Source organism: Vanacampus margaritifer, chromosome 1, assembly GCF_051991255.1.
Source record: "Vanacampus margaritifer isolate UIUO_Vmar chromosome 1, RoL_Vmar_1.0, whole genome shotgun sequence".
Taxonomy (NCBI): Eukaryota; Metazoa; Chordata; class Actinopteri; order Syngnathiformes; family Syngnathidae; genus Vanacampus; species Vanacampus margaritifer.
In genome coordinates this window covers 38719632-38736949 of record NC_135432.1, presented here as the reverse complement: position 1 = coordinate 38736949, position 17318 = coordinate 38719632, and the positions used below count along the sequence as shown (strand labels likewise).

General features: G+C 41.2%; 1 protein-coding gene across 3 annotated transcripts in view; it reads left to right on the top strand.

Moving 5' to 3' along the window:
• snx21 (sorting nexin family member 21) overlaps positions 1–17318 on the top strand; it is a 49762-nt gene that overhangs the window by 24180 nt on the left and 8264 nt on the right. The window contains exons 2-5 of one of the 3 annotated variants that reach the window (XM_077554474.1): positions 3842–4114; positions 4196–4323; positions 4396–4537; positions 4611–4776. In XM_077554474.1, the coding sequence (XP_077410600.1) occupies positions 3850–4114; positions 4196–4323; positions 4396–4537; positions 4611–4776 (701 nt within the window). In that variant the 5' untranslated portion in view covers positions 3842–3849. Of the gene's footprint in view, positions 1–3481; positions 4115–4195; positions 4324–4395; positions 4538–4610; positions 4777–17318 lie in introns of those variants that run through there. The other 2 variants (XM_077554466.1, XM_077554458.1) reach the window with 2 other exon arrangements.

The following is a 17318-nucleotide window of genomic DNA, read 5'->3' as shown; positions in this document are numbered from 1 at the left end:
TTATGTTTTTAATCTTATCCATCTCAAATAGTTTCAAAATATATGACCTTTTAATTGGATTATGGTAGTACTCATCTAACAACACATTCCTGATAACCTAGTTGTTGATCAGCTCGTGGTCCTTCGGCGGCCCATACAGATGACGTTGTGCGACAGGATTTGCTGGAAGTTTTCCCATGAAGTGAAGAAAATGTGTCCTTTTTTTCTATCAATTAACTGATTTGTGTGTGAAAAAAATCACCAGCTCAAAGATTGGGTCTTGGTCACAGTTGGGTGTTGCAACAGCACAATGACTGAAACACACATCAAAATTGGTAATGGAATGGCTAAATCGGGCTCAAATAAAGGTTTTAGACTGGCCTAATTTGGCCTTCCCGAAGTCAGACTACACCAATTCTGTCAAGAGGAGTAGTCAAACATTCAACCAGAAGCTTACCAGAATCTTGTGGATGGCTACCAAAAGCGCCTAATTGAAGTGAAAGTCAAGAGAAATGTAACCAAATATTAGCATTGCTGTATGTATATTTTTGGCGCAACAGATTTGCTCACTTTTTCTGTAAACCCCGAATAGTCATAAAAGAACAAAAATTAATTAATCTTTTTTTGTAACAGTAAAGTATCCGTTCCAATTAGTCTATCACAGAAAAATCGTTGTAGAAAAATCTGTAAGCTCAAGAGAGCCATGACGACGTGTTCTTTGCAAGTAGGGATAGACCGATGGGTTTTTTTCAGGGCCAATACCGATGCAGATTGTTAGTAGTGAGGGAGGACCATAACTGATATTTATTTTCAGTAAAAAGAAGAAAAAAAATGTGTGTCTGTGTGTGAGGGGGGGTGTGTTGGGTAATATTGGCATCTAAAATTTTTTTTAAAAATATAAATACCAATCTTAACTCTTTTGTAATGTCTTAAAGCATGTTTATTGAACAATTTTTCAAACTTCAAAATGTAGAAGTTAATTATTTTTTTTAACTCTTTGACTGCCAAAAACGTTAAATAACGTTTAATAAAATCCTATGGAGGAGCGCCAAAGACGTTAAAAGACGTTCACCAAGTTTTTTTTTTTTTTTTTTTTTTTGGAAACGGGTGGATGAAAGCCTTGGCCAGCTGTGCTGAAAGTATCAAGCAGATCTAGTTAGTATAATGCCTATTTTTGGCCCCTAGATGGCAGCGATGACTCTCTTTGGACAAGATTGGGTAGGCGCCAGTAGAAGACGTGAGGCGGAGCTAGAGTGTTGAGGGGACAATGGCTGAGGAAGCCATAATGGCGACCGTTTTTTTTTCATTTTTTTCAAAGACGAAAAGCATCGACCAATGCTAAAGAGCACATTGATGACGACGATGATGATGATGGTGACCACGAGGTTGACGCCGAAGTTGGAAGCGTTGACGCGGCGGCTATGATCACGTCATAAAGCCTCACCGGCTAGCGATGCTAACGCCGGAAAACGCGGAGCACAACCGAGCACTTCTGCTCAGGCGGACATTTAATCGGCCGACGAAGAGTGCCCCGAGTCCAATGCATATTCATCGGAGGAGTGGGTACAGTCTGATCACGGAGAAGACACTGGTTATGGACTACGATGCCACCATGAATGGAGCGGATAAGATGGATCAGAACATCTCTTACCACCCGGTATAGGAACTGAAGGACATGAGGAAGCCAGACATAACACCACCGTATCATGATCCTGAGAGTAGACTTGATGGCAACATGGCCAAACACACACTGCAGTATATACTTGCTATTCCTTGGGGAAAAAAGCCAGCAAAAAAGTGTAGCGTCTGCAATCGCAGTGAAACTAATCTGTTGTGCAAATCCTGCTGCGTCCCCTTGCACGCAGGGGAGTGTTACAAAAAGAAAAACTGTATTGGAAACATCCACACAATTGTAAATAGTACCACAGTTGCACACATTTGTAAATAGTTTGCCAAATTGTTTTGTCAAATTGTTACACTGTTGAATGTAAATAAATGCATTTTGCTATCAAAAAACACTTTTTCATTGTTGGTGGTAGTGTTTTACAGAAGTAAAGCACTGTTTAGGTGTTTGTGGCATCATTCATGGAAAAAAAAGGTGTCAAATTCATTAGAGTGCATGAAATAATATCGTTTCACAAAAAGCTTGATTTCTCTTTATTTTGTTTCAAAACAGAGCATTTGGGGGAAACTAACCATTTTCTATTGTTGATTACTGAAAAACAGAATAAGGTAGAAACAAACTTTTTTTTCTGATGAAAGATGAGAGTCCAATCTTTCATTTGGTAGTATGTGTGTTTCCATAGTCCAAACAAAATATTCTGTGGACCTTGAAAGATCAGTCAAAATGCTTAAATCGGCTGGCACCCACGGCATCCCTTTTCTGAAAACGTCTGGCAGTCAAAGAGTTAATCTTAGAGAATAGACAGACATCCTTTTAAAGTTCTAACAAAATGTTCAGGGAACAGTGAATGAGAAAACAGTTAGTGAGACGTAGAAAACAGGTGAAACCGTTTCTAAATCCGCGACAAATGCAATGATAACCTTCTGTGCGGCCTACGGTTGCTCTGATCAGGCAAACAGAGATAGGAAATTGTTCTTTCGGCTACAGGCAGTGATTTTAAACCAGGGTGAAAAGTTTACAAACATTTTTTAAATGTTATTTTCAGCAATCATACACATCAGCAAAACATGTACCCAATGTTGGAATATTCAACATTTATTTATAATTACAAATGTTTCACATTGATTTTATATCGTACATTTTTCGTAGGTCTTGCAAACATTTTCACATGATAATCAAAACACTTGATCAAAGTTTACTTGCCAACTTTGGGTTGTGAAAAAAAAAAAATCTTTTTACTCGACTAGTTTGTTTGCAATTAGGAAGCTAAGAAAGCTTGAAAGGCTTCGCCGTACAGCAAGACAAAGTTTATCCAGACACAAACGATTTAATGAATGACGTTTTACACCAATAACCTGTATTAACCAAAAGATAAATAGAACATACATTTGCTGCCACAAGACAAACATTGCCGTGTTGAACGCAGCCGATATCCTCCACCCATCCAGACACAAAGTAATTGTACAACTCCAGGCTCTTAATAGCATCAAAGTCCTCCCAAGTGGAGGCGCTCTTATTTACAATTAAATAATTTTAAATGTTGTGGTAGCTCACTTAGGGGAACGTAGTGGTTTCCTTTGACCAAGCCGATGGTGAAAGTCCATACATAGGGATCTTGCCCTCCAGCCAACTCCGTCTTTTGGAGATAGCGGCTTAGAATGGCTGGTTGCAATGAGTCGCATTAAGCATCTTTTGATTTTATTTTATAGTTTTTTTACATAAACAACCGCGGTGGGGGAGGGAGGGCCGGCGGGGCGCCGGGCTCCATCGTAGGACAGCCAGGTGATAGCTCCTGTCCCCCCATTTTCATGCGTGGGTGCGTCTCGGCCTCGCTTCCGATCGGGCGCGCCGGGGCGTGCGAGCGCCGGCCGTCATAGGCCGACGTTCGCGTGTCGCCGGGGCGCTGGAAGGCAAACCGCGATCCGGAGGAGCCATTTTTTTTATATATCACAACTGTATAAATAGAAGACTGATTGCTGAGAGTACTACACAGATCATCAAACCCAATGTTAGCTACAGACAGCGACCCTCACTCCCAATTTAAAACTATCTTCTGCAACCAAAGGCTTTTATCTGCTGTGATTGGAACTCAACCAAGCTATGCTAATGGCCACAGTGAACGCCGCCCAGTAGTTTGGATGGGCACAGAGAAGAGAGAGAACAAAAAGCAATAACTAATGACAACAATAGGAAAAACAACACTATCAATGACCTTTGATGCTCTGGAATGTTATCCAGGTGGCACTATGACATCGCGGCTGATGGATCGCTTGAAGCGCTCGCTCTTCAAAGATGGTCAGGGGCAAGGGCCTGAGCAGCTGGGGCGGACAGAGGATGGCTGCGAGGCGGAACTAGAAGAGGAAGATGAGAGTGGGACAGAACGACTGGGTGGCACATTGTCCTTCGATGACAGCGGAGCGCCGCAGGACAGAGTGGAAGAGGAGGTGTCGGGCTTCGACAGTGACTCAGACTTCTTGGGCGAGTCACTGGAGGATGTGCTTAGTAACACAGGTGAGGCAGTGTGACAAGAAACCACAGCCAAGGTAAAAGTGTTTATTTGATTTTCTTCCCACCTGTTTCTTTTCTCCACAGATGCCAGTCCTGTTGGAGCCGTTCCTTTTAACTTGCTCGGGACTAGGGCAGGAATTTCCCAGGCAGATATATTGTCATTTGAAGTCACTGATGCTACTGTGGTCCAGGATACGTCCTCTAAGTATGTGGTAAGTTGCGAGTTAAAAGGTCAAGTAAGCTCATGGACTTGACACTGATGATAATTTAAACCCTTCTGCCAGGTGTACACCGTTCACGTTGTCCAGGCGGGTACCAGTGACAAGACACCGGCCCTCATCACCCGCCGTTACTCTGACTTCCAGCGGCTGCACGCCACTCTGCGTCATCAGCATGGAGACCAGATGAGACGTGTGTGTTTCCCACGTGAGCACAATGTCCACCAGGGTTGTCTTGTGTTTGGCTGGCCTGTGTGATCACATACTGTTTCCCTTTGCAGGGAAGAAGCTGCACAGGAACTTCACAGCCGAGACCATCGCCAAGCGAAGCAGGGCCTTTGAGCAGTACCTGACACATTTGTGCTCTCTCCCAGGCTTGCGGGCGGCGCCATGTGTGCGCTGCTTCTTTTACCTGCCAGACCTCCAGACTGGACAGCTGCTTATTAGGTTAGTGCTCACTTTCTCCTCCTTAAAGGAATACAAGATTTGAAAAACGAACCATCTATTCTGTGAAATGGTTAATATTCAACTCTTCCCTGAAAAGATTGTCAATTTATGTTGAGCGATTATGATTTTATAGTACTTTTTATGAATATTTTTGCATTAAGTACAGTATTGGCCATTTTGAACAGTCGTGTAATCATCGTGACGTATCGCGTGTGTAAAACATATATGACATGACTGCTAATGACAACAAAGACACTCACCAAGGAATTATTGCGTCCCACAACGGACATAAAAGGTGGAATTACGCCCTATAGCAAAGAAGCACTTCTTCAAAAGCAGTACAGCCACGGAGGACTTGCCAAAGATTTGTGTATAGCCAAAAGCTGGATGAAACTGACCGATAAAGAGGACTCATTCAGCCGGCCGAGTCGAAGTTGGGGATCGTCTGCAAATTGCATGTTACAGAGGCTCAATTACCAGTCAAGTTACCATTGACATTGGTCATTCTGGAAATGTAAGTTGTGGACGGTCCCTAACTTGGTAAACATCCGGGTGACTTTTACTCTGACAGGCCAACTACATGTTGTGTGCTCAGCCCGCATTAGCCCACATTAGGAGAGGCCTCCCACCCGCTGCCCCACCCCACCCGCTACCCCAGCCCACCCAATGAATGACATGAAACCTGATTTTACTCTGATCAGAATTGGCGCAGTAATTGGGATAGAAAATGGTCTTTTTCATGCCCATTACGTCAACAAACACAGATTGATATGAATAAAGGTAGCTGTCGTTTACGCACTGGGTACGTCATCACAATCACGCAACCAGGATAATGGCATTCGCCACGGTATGTTCTTATTTTGATACTTAATCGGTTTTAAAAAAAAAATCAGGGAATAAAATGCCAGAGATTAATGATAAAATATGCACTTTTGTTCTTTATACACATCCATCCATCCATCCATCCATTTTCCTAACCGCTTATTCCTCACTAGGGTCGCGGGGTGCTGGAGCCTATCCCAGCTGGCTTTGGGCAGTAGGCGGGGTACATCCTGAACTGGTTGATGCCTAATCCAATACTGGAAAACAAATTATAAGTCTTGTATTGCTTTAACACAGAAAAGTAGAGATAGACCAGGCAGATTATCGGCGCAGATATTGGGCATTTTGATGAATATCGGTATCTGCCTTTTTTCAAAACCATTTTAATCTCAGGAAACTATTTAAATTTTCAGTTAACTTTATCAGAGATTCTGCTGACCCTGGGAACCTTCTGAACCTTTAGTTTTTGTTCAACATTAAAACAATGAAATGTGGAAGTTGTAGAGTTATTTTGGAAAAAACAGCTATGGTATTTACTTAAGATGTGGTATCATCTTGACTATGATGGCTGACTACCAATACCAGGTATCTGTAACACTGCCAATACCAGTCTTATTTTAAAGTATCGGTACTCACAGTGGCGACCAATGCCATGCGGCCGTTTTACGATGAGGGACAAGAAATTAGAAATTATATGAATACAAAGTTGCCATTAATTTCCTGCAAATTTATGGAAAATTATATATTGGGATATATAGGTCTTTCTTTAAAATCATGTATTTATGGGTGGGGAATTTTATTAACGAGTGACATCGGTATTTGGTATCAGTAGCAGTGACTACAAGAATTGCGTATCGGTCGGGAAAAAGGTTGTATCGAACATCCCTAATCCTGACCAAGGGCATGTACATGTACATGTATGTATTCTGTAAATTCAATTGACTCGCTTTCATTTTTTACAGGCAACATATAATAATAATTAGATGTTTCAATAATAAGAATCAGGGGCGTGCAGTAACCTTTAGAGGAGCAGGTGCTCAAAGTAACAACAAAAAGGAGCACATGATAACGTGCCTGCACTATTCCACTAATATTCAGTGCATCACTAATTAAAATTTCAATTTTTGGCCAAAATAAAATTAAAGCCGAAAGAATATGGCCAAAATAGGATGTTGTGGTGACGCAAGCAAAAAAACGCTACAAGCAAGCGTCTGAATTAAAATTAATGAAATAAAAAATGTCTTACATTACATTTAGCTTGATTCAGGTAGGAGCAAATGCCTTTAATTATTTTTCTGCAGGTGTAGATGTTAATATTTCATTATTGGGACTGTACCCAATTATTACTGTAACTACCACATCTCAGCAAGCAACATTGTTGGTTTTTGATAAAACTCTGTGATTGTTTTTTTTTTTGGTTCTTCATTGTCCCCCTAATTTATGAACACACTTCTATCTGTTTCTTATTAGAACCTTACTCTGACTGCAAACCCCCCAAAACTATCTCTTAGTTAAAATAAAAACAAAGATTATGTCGCAATTTCCACTTATATTTTGAAATATATTTCAATTCAGCTATTATTGAGTACATGCTACAAGTTTGAGTCTTCAGGAAGATTTTATTAAAATGCTGAGCGCGAGTTACAAATTCCGACATATTCTGTGTACCCTAAACGCATCAGTAGTTGGAGCAGAAGCTCCTTGACCCGTCCCAATGGAAGATTATCGGGGATTTTTGCCACGGCGAAAGTGGATGGGAAGGATCGTGGTCTTTATGCAACTGAGGGGGACATCTTCCCCGCATCCTCAGAACCAACTGCGCCCAAATTTCACACTTCATTGTAGTTGCGAGGCTGAATACAACTTGTCACTACATTTCAATTGAAGCTAGGCTAGCACGCAGCATGCTCTGTGATCATGTCGACAAGATCTATCAAATAAAGGCATTTGTTTTGCTTGAGTTGTATGCATTCTATGACCTTGGCTTTTGTTTATTGTGAGTGAGACTACGTAAATACAAAAGGAGAGACCAACTTAACGACCGCAGGTGTAGTGGCGAGCGACCTGACAAAACGGGGTGCGTCTCGTAGTATGACGTCATCCAAGGATAACATATTTTTTTAACGTAAATTATGTTGCTGAGTTTTAGTTTTGAAAGGCAACAAAACTACTTTCACAAACTATTAAAAAAATAAAATAGATAAATAAATAAATGGCATCAGTGCCAAAAGGGCATGTGCCCCGGCACCCATAACATAGACTCGTCACTATCACCTCCTTCTATCCCTCTTTTTAATCTACAGCTATACAACTCTTGAGACCCGCTTCTGCTGTCATTGTTGCTATCTACCAGCTACTAAACTCAACTCGACTTCATTTATATTTGTTTTCACAACAGCTGCAACTGTGCTTTACAGAACACGTGACACAAAATATTAACAATAATAACAAACCAATCAAATCTTTTTCACCATTCCTACACACAGTACGCTATTTTACATTATTTGAAGCAGTTATAGATGAAAGTGGAGTGATTCAAAGTTTTTTTCACCATTGGATCAGATTATGATCATAACATGCATGACGTCACTCACGTCTGCTACAAGCCAAGTTTTTAAGCACACAACAAAGATTTATTTTTTTTATAGTGACTTTGATGCCTCGACACATAACTCTTTACTATTTCCAAAACCTATACTACTTGGTGATTTTAATATTCACATGGATATCTACAATAATTCAATTTCCAGCAAATTCTCATTCTGTCTCATTTAACTTCGGCCTAAAACATATAATGAACTTGTCCACTCACTGCAAGGCACATATCATGGATCTGGTCTGTTGTTCTTGAATCACTACATCCAACTTCACTTTTGACTCACTCGCCTTTATAGTACCCGTTATTAACTTTTTCTACCAACCAAGGTGCATCGCGGAGTTCAAATTTTTTTATGATGTATGAAAAACTCGGATTTCATTTTGCAATGATAACTTCATCCAAACTCTTTCTTTAGACACTTATCAGTCTTTCACATACACTTTGAGGGATTTTTGCCCACTCTTCCTTGCCGGACTCAGTCAATTGAGAGAGGTTGGTATAAACTGCCCGCTTCAGGTCTTTCCACAGCATTCCGAAATAATTTAAGTCAGGACTTTGACTGGGCCAACCAGAACATGAATCTTCTTGTTCTTCAGCCTTTCCTTAGCTGTATTTCTGGAATGCTTTGGATCAGTGGCGAGCGGTCAATATAAGCTATAAATGCGGTGCATGCCCAAGCCCTTCAATAAATAAATATTTATCTGTCAGTTTTTTAAAATTATATTATCATACAATACCTTAGTTCTACTGTTTTGGTCTTAGACTCCTGTGTAATTTGTTCTGTTTCCGTCGCGGAAAAGAACCAATGTTGGAACTTTTCTATGTACCCTGGGAGTTTGCCCAAAGTTTGCGTTCACACACAAAACTGGTTCTAGGTCTGGATGGGCCGGAACGGTACTACATAAGGTCCTAAGCATAAAGGAGGGTATTTTAACTTTACTTGGCGTCTACCCTGAATTGCACAGGGGGGCGTGCTATGCAGACAAATGATCATTGTTTGGGGGGGTGTTGCACAGCCGCCATTAGCCTAACTGTGAGCATATACAGTAGTTGTTGTTGTTGTTTACTAGATGTCCTCATTAGTCACAATATTTTAAAATGGAGGAAAAGCGAATAGATAGGTGGACAAAGGTACAGGCTTTTCTAAGCATTTGGGAAGACATGCAGCACGACTTTGAATCGGCGTCACTGAAGCCACCTCGTTTTTACTGCCAAGCTACTAAAATGCTCACACCACCCCCAAAATGTTCCAAAGTTACACCAAGACTATAAACACTCATGGATCGCAACAGCAGCAGCCGGAGGGGAAATGACTGCCGAATGATTGTGATGGCCAATTCGACGCCACAGTTCATGGTCACCGGAGCAATACTGGAATCAGCGCGCCACGAATAGACAAAGGTAAATACGACAATAATTATACAGAAATACTTGTAATATTGTCATTTAGTTTGCTACCTTAATTGTGTGACTGTCTTTTAGTCAGTAGTTATCTTGCTGCAACGGCAAATCGGCAAAAATTTATTTTGCCGTGAACTGTGGGAATGACAAATTCTTGGCCTGCCATAAATACCACGATTGCTTATAGACATTTACAATGTGCACATCCAATTCGCTGCGCCGTCGTGACGGTATTACCAGTTGTTTTGTCCAGTCAAACACACCTCACCGGGAGTTAGCTCAGCGCTAAATTAGTGTTAGCACTGCAAAGTCACGTTAACGTAACGAAATAGAAGCATATTCCACTCACCATAACGCTTGATGGTGAATTGACGGTCACAAACAAGGTTTGCGTCGCGAAAGACCATCTTTTTTCACTCGGCGTGACAAAACAACACTCTGTGATGAGTTGCAGGTTACGGCAAAAAACAAACAAACAACCGCCATTGCCGGTGTTTTTTCTCTGAGAGAGCTCAGTATTGTTAAGTCTGTAATCTTACCGAGTCAACATGTCATCATCATTGCGCTCTCTCTCTCTCTCTCTCTCTCTCTCTCTCTCTCTCTCTCTCTCTCTCTCTCTCTCTCTCTCTCTCTCTCTCTCTCTCTCTCTCTCTCTCTCTCTTTTGTGTGTGTATGTGCATATGTGCGTGCGTGTGAGTTTGTGCTCATTAATTCACCTGAAACCTATTAAAAATCCCATATCTTTCACCTAAACCGAATACTTCAGAATCCCGATAGTCGTGAAGTTGTTGAGGAGTGATCAAAGAAAAGAGAGAAAAGTGAAATCCAGCACTGACCAGAAACCACCTACTACACACAGTTACAAACCAGAATCTTTTACCAACCCCAGAAGCATATAAATTCTAAATAGAGAGACCTCAAGAGACCAAGGGAAAGACTAAAGAAAGGAAGGAAGGATAGATGAAGCAGAGTGAGATCTACAGACAGCCTCCACCAATTCAGCGACCAGACGAAGAAGCAGATTGTGTTTGAATTTCGGTAGATGCTGGTGTGGTGGATCTGGCATGCATGAAAAACCTCCACCAAAAAGGGGAGCCGTCGACCCCGGCCAGGACTGGGCAAGCACGGCAGGCCCACAAGGCACCCCACCATCCCACCGGTCCCCCAAATCCTGGGGACCCCCACGTACCTAGAAATCAGTGCCGGAGAAGGACCAGACAGCGGAGTAGCGGGGGCACCCACGCCCACCCCACCTCCAACCGTGTGGTGGGACGGAAGGGGGGAAGGGAGACAGGAGGCGCCCCTGAACCCCAGGCCCGGCAGGGAAAGGTCCCGGTCGTCACGCTGGCGTGCCTAGTGAAAACTAACCCTGTTACTGAGTTCGCCAGCTCGCCGACTGGCGAACTCTACCCCTACACCGTGGTTGTGACCCCACCCAGTGTATATACAAGTGTGTGCGTGTGGTGCATTAAAATTGGGAGTAGGGGGAACAGATGGAGGACCACAGCACTGCTTAATACTGCGGTCTACCCCAAGTGATGGCTCCCCACCCCGACTCACCCACAACTCCTAGTTGTGGAGTGCATTACAATTAGAGGGGAGTGTGTTATGTGCCCTATGTGTCTACAAAGTGTATTGTGCAAAACTAATGGAGTGAGTTAAGAGGAGCAGGGCCTTTCCCAACCCGGCGGGGGCAGGAGGCGCGACCGCCCCCCCAACCACCAATGGGACCCCGGCAGGCATTTGCAGACAGCACGGCGGGGCCCACCCGAGGTGCCAGGAGGATCAATGGAGCAGGGCAGGCCACGCAATAACCCTATCCGCCCGCCTGGCCAAGCGAGACCCGGGCCAGCGGTGGAGCCAGGTGGACAGGGGCAGGGGGACGAGATGACAAGAAGGGGAAGGGGCAGCGGCAGTGCAGGGCAGCAGTAAAAGGGGGGAGGAGGAGGAAGACTGACAAGAAGGAACCGGGAGGCGGAGGAGGATGAATGGGGGGGGGGGGTGGCAAGGAGGAGGAAGGGGGGGAGAGGAAACCCCGGGGCACCCTGGAGGCCCACCCACCCCCGAATGCGTCGCCAGGCATGGAGCGACGGACCACGCCGGGGCGGCGCCTCCCTGGACACCAGGGAGAGCACCCCAATGCAGCACCCTCAAGAGGCCCAGGAAACGGCCGAGACGCAGCCCCCACCCAGCAGCCAAAGGAGGGGTAGAGTCGCCCACAGGGGGGACAGCACCTAGAAAGTTAACCAACAAGCATGCAGTGATTACGAATATTAACCCTTAGTGCCCATTGGAAGTGAATTGGTGACTGTAAGGTGTCATTTGATGTGGGCTACTCCATTCTGCTTGCAGCAACTGGGTTCCTGACTATAAAAACACAACCATTAGTTACAAAATGCCAAATACAGAAGCAGCAATATAAGTTATAGCGGTGTGGAGGCTCTCGCTTACAGGCAGAATCAAGTTTCAACAGATTTAAATTAAAGGATTCTATGTACGTAGACCATGTGTGTATAAATTTAGATATGTTTTTTATTCGAAGCAGAGATTTTTTTCCATTAAAATGTGATTTATGAGGAGGTTAGACCATTAGTCGATATTCAGAGTTTGTTTATTTTTCCAGTTAACAAGAATTGTTTTTTTTTGGCGATAGTAAGGGCTACGAGTGTAGATTGAAACTGTTTACGTGGTAAGCCAGTTGTTGTTAGGTCACCTAGCAAACACAAGCTTGGAGATAAAAGTATCCTACAGTCCAAGATAGTGGAAAGTTTTTCTAAGACTTTAGTCCAGAAATACATAACCAGAGTGCAAAACCATAAAGCATGAAAGAAGTGTTGGCAATGTTTTGTAAACACTGGAGACAAATGTCGGAGTCTGAAAGTTCCATTTTCTTCACCATGTATTGAGTAATATGTGTTCTATGAATAATTTTATATTGGATAAGTTGTAAATTTGTGTGTTTTGTCATTTTAAATACGTTATCACACACTTGAATACAAAAGTCAGATTCCGGAGCTATAGACAGGTCTGTCTCCCATTTAGAGATAGGTAAACACATTTTATCTGTGTATGAAAGTAACATATTTTTGAGTTTTTTTGTTGTTGTCGGACAAAGCTTTGTAATATCCTTAGCTAAAACAGGCGGTTGAAGCGTACCCTGAAGTGTTGGAATTTGTTTCTTTACCATATTTTTTCACTTGCAGATAATGTAAAAAATTTCAGTTTTTTATTTTGTATTTTGAAGCAAATTTGCATATGATATAAACGTATTATCTGAGAAAAGATGGTAGAGGTGTGTAATTCCTTTCTGCTCCCACATACCTAAATAAAACGATTGATTGTTAAGTTGAAAGTCGGGGTTATGCTATATGGGAGAAAGCCCACAGGGCTCCAATTGGGATTTTGTCATTTCTAGTGCCTTCCACCCGGCGGTCAGGTGGAGGAAATAGTAAATCTAAAAGTCTGAGGTTGTTACAATCCTTCTGTTGGGTTGTGCCCATAGAATGATATATTGTAGCTGGTTAGCTATATAGTAGTGCATAAAATTTGATGCCTCTAGACCTCCTTAGGATTTCCTTTTCTGAAGAGTAGATAGAGTAATCTTATCTTTTTTTTTATTCCAGTAGAGTTTTGTAACGGCTGAGTCCAGCGACTGGAACCAGTTAGACGTAGGTTTGAATGGAATCATTGAGAAACAATTATTTATTTTGGGTAAAACTTTTATTTTAATGGTGGCCATTCGTCCTTTAGATAAAATACAAGATAGCAGGTTATTCTAAATAAAGTAAAATATCATCGCCATATAGAATAATTTTATGTTCTGTTATTCCGGAGTTAATTCCTTGGATACTTCTATCCTGGCGTATGGCTAATGCAAACGGCTCAATAAATATCGCAAATAATAAAGGGGTCAATAGACATCCTTGTCTTGTACCTCTCTGTAGAGTAAAACTCTGAGATATAATCCCATTAGTAGTAACTGTAGCTTTGGGAGAATCATATAATTCTTGACACCCAATAAATAAATTACTTCCCAAAGCCAAATTTATTTAGAACAGCAAAGAGGAAGGACCAGTTAACTTTGTCGAAGGCTTTTTCTACATCCAATGATATAATAACTGCCTTTTTATCATGTCGCTGTGACATGCTAATAAGGTTGAAGAGTCTCCTAATATTGTTAGTAGAATGACGACCTTTAATAAAGCCTGTTTGGTCGCTATGAATGTTTGTCAAGATTACTGTTTCTAGTAGTTTTTTGCCGATAATTTTAATGTCAGTATTAATTAGTGATAACGGACGGTAACTTGACAGAAGGGTTGGGTCTTTTTCTGGCTTGAATACAAGTTTAATTGCTGATGTGTTCATGTGTGGATCTATGTAACCATTAGTTTTCATTTCTGTTACTACTCTTAAGAATAATGGAGCAAGCATTAACCAAAAGTGCTTAAAAAATATGGCCGGATAACAATCTGGGCCAGGTGCTCTGTCATTAGGCATACTATCTAGAGCACTATACAGCTCGTTTATAATCAGTGGCGCATCTAAGATATCTTTATATTCAGTAGATAACTGAGGTATATTTAAGATACTGAGGAGAATGCCTCAATATGCTCAGGGTTAGGTTTGTTAGTTTCGGAGTATAGATTGTGATAATAGTTATAAAAAATATTGTTAATTTCTTCTGGTGATTGCCTGTGTTTTAATGACCATACCACATTGAAATTGTTTACCTGCTTAATGTCTAACTTAAATATTTGTAAAAGGATAGAGGATTAATATAAGAAAGCACAATTCAGTTATTCACAGAAATACTGACATACGGTACAATTATCAGCAGCAGTTTATAGTTACATAAAGCAATAACAGGCTGAAGCCAAAGCTATAGCCTTTACCTACCTACAAAACAAAAAAAAGCTTTACTCACCACCTACGTAAAAACAAATTAGCCAAATTAAGTAATAAACTGCTTGTAAAAATGGATGGATGAAAGTATGTTTGAAGTTATTTATTGTGATCCACTGTAATATGTATGAGTTTAATTATAGACACTGCGCTTAGGTATAGGAACATAAAATGTACTCCAATAATGATTGAAATAAAATGTATTGCACATTAAATATTTTTTTTTACCTGAATAAATATTAAGAAGCCAACTGTTTTGAGATTAAATGCAAATGTATGCAGACATCACAGGCATATATATCCTCTAATACTAATCTGACAGTTTTCCTGCATGTGTTTTAATTTACAGCTGTTGTGGATGGACATGTTGAAGTTTCCAATGCGGGCATAAGTGTGAGCTCATTATCATGCTACCAAGCAGCAGCCCTCATTCAGTGTTCACCTGTGTCGGTAAGACATTTTATTTACAGTAACTAGTAATACTTGTATTGCCAATTGTTATTAATTTTGCGTTTCTATGTCAACAGGAAAGCGCACAAGGGATAGATTCAGTCAGTGAAATGGACATTGCAAGCCAGCAACTCGCCACGACAAGAAATGATGTACGGCCAGGCAGATGTCCTCTAGGGGTCTATTTCACAAAGCAGGTTTAGTGAGAACTCTGGGTCAAGAAACCCTGAAATTTTGGAAACACTGCGTTTTCCTTTTCAGAAAGGGAGGTTATTGAAAACAGAGAAAAAGAGATAACTTTAGCCTGTTTCATAAAAAGAGGTCATTTAAGATCTCGGTCAGTTACCGTAGTAACATGTTCCATGAACCAAACCTGGTCGGTTGCAGGTTTTCCACAATGAACCTCGAGGTTTTCTCTGTTCCTGCCTCCTTTCAGCCACATTCCTTCATTCATAAATTCTGCTGTGGTGAGTTTTTGCGTAAATACGCCTATAGTCTATAGTTCATATAGTTGTATAGCTGCTGTAACTAACCTCACAACACTTTTTAATTGTTTTTGCAAACAGACTAGACAACAAACTAGACAACAGATCACACTTTTCTCATATCACACTTACAACACACACTTGGCATGATGAACAATAACCATAACCAACCTTAATATGAAACAAACTGGAAGGGGAAAAAACGGATACAAGAAAAGTGTACCGCTGAGTTTAAAAAAAGGAAATTACTTTCTACCTTAGTGGGAGACCAGACTTTGGGAGGAGGCAGCTAGCTTCTTCTAATCAGGAGTATAGATGCTGGTTGCAAGGCGTCGGCAGGCAACAAGGTGGTCATCAGTCATTGAGGCATTGAAGAGAGGCAGTTTTGTCTCATCAACAAATCCCATGAAAGCATTAAAAATATCTTCACCTCTGGTGTGTCTTTTTAATGGCAAAAAAATGAGTAGCTCTTCCTTGATGCTCATGTCTTTGAAAAGCATCCTGGTGAAAACACATAATTGCGCCACATCCACCATATCAGTCGACTCGTCAAATTGGAGGGAAAGCACAAACACTGGTCAATATCCTTCCTCAGTTGCTCCTGTACATCCACGGCCATTTCTTCACATTACCTTGTAGCGGAGTTGCGGGAAAGTTGCACTTTGTTAATGGCCTTTAAAATCTCAGATTTATTTTTAAAGTATAATCAAAGAGACTTTCCACTGCTTCGGTTTCCTTCACAATATCCCCTGGCTTCTTTGTTTAGCAAAAACAACTTACGGGTAGGAAGCAATAGTTGCGGCTTTAGCATTTCCTTTATTTGCCAACGCCGCTGTTACCTTGCAGATTAAACTGACGGGTTTTGAAATAGAATAAACTAATAAATAATCTTCCCCCCACTCTGGGTGAAAATAGCTCGTTTTCTGCCATTTTAGTGCGTCCTGTAAGTGCTCTGTTGCGCTCTGCTGCTGACTACTACTCACTAGCTTGGGTTAATATATATATATATATATATATATATATATATATATATATATATATATACTTTTTGGAGTGAGTGAATGTGTAATATGGTGTGCAGGGGCAGTTATTACAATAAATAAAATAAATAATAAAAATAATATAATAACACAAGCAAACTTTTTCTGTGATTGAAAAGGACTACATTTAAATTTACGCATTGACCCGACACCCGAGCAGCAATGTTCTCCCACACCGCCTTCCTCCATGGGGAGCCGCTGCGGTGTTGCACTTTTTTTCTAAAGACATGTTCAAATTCGCCATATGATCATATTAAGATTTTTAGTTGAGCGAGGTAAAAAATTAAATAAAATGTGGAAGCAGAGTGCGCTTCCCCGTTGCCATGGTGACTCGATAAATCAGGGCTCCATTGATGTGGAATTTGTAGTGTAGTGGCAACGGCAGGTGAAACAACTACATAAACATACACATATAACTACCTCAAATCAGCTGTCCTGGAACGTAAAACGCAGTTTCCCCTATCTCAGGGCATGTCAACTCGCTGTTCAGGGTTAGTCTCGGTGTTTGTTGAACATGCTTTGTGAAATGAACCCCTGGTTGCGGACAGGCACTGAAAATTCAGCCCGGCTTCTGGCTTTGCTTGTTTTGTATTTTAGGCGCACAAATAAACAGTTGCAATCTACAATGTGTTATTTTCCCCCCAAAAAAACTTTCCATGCAAACATTTAAAAAGATTAAAAACTCGAGTTGTCAATTAAGTCATGTATTTGTTTAACCATTATTTATCCAGTTAAGGTTACAGTATTTGCATTGCTAGTCATGTTGCAGACAGCAGAGTAAAATATGTCAAAATAAAAGCAATTACATATACGATATACATAAGTACAGTATAAATAGGGTAC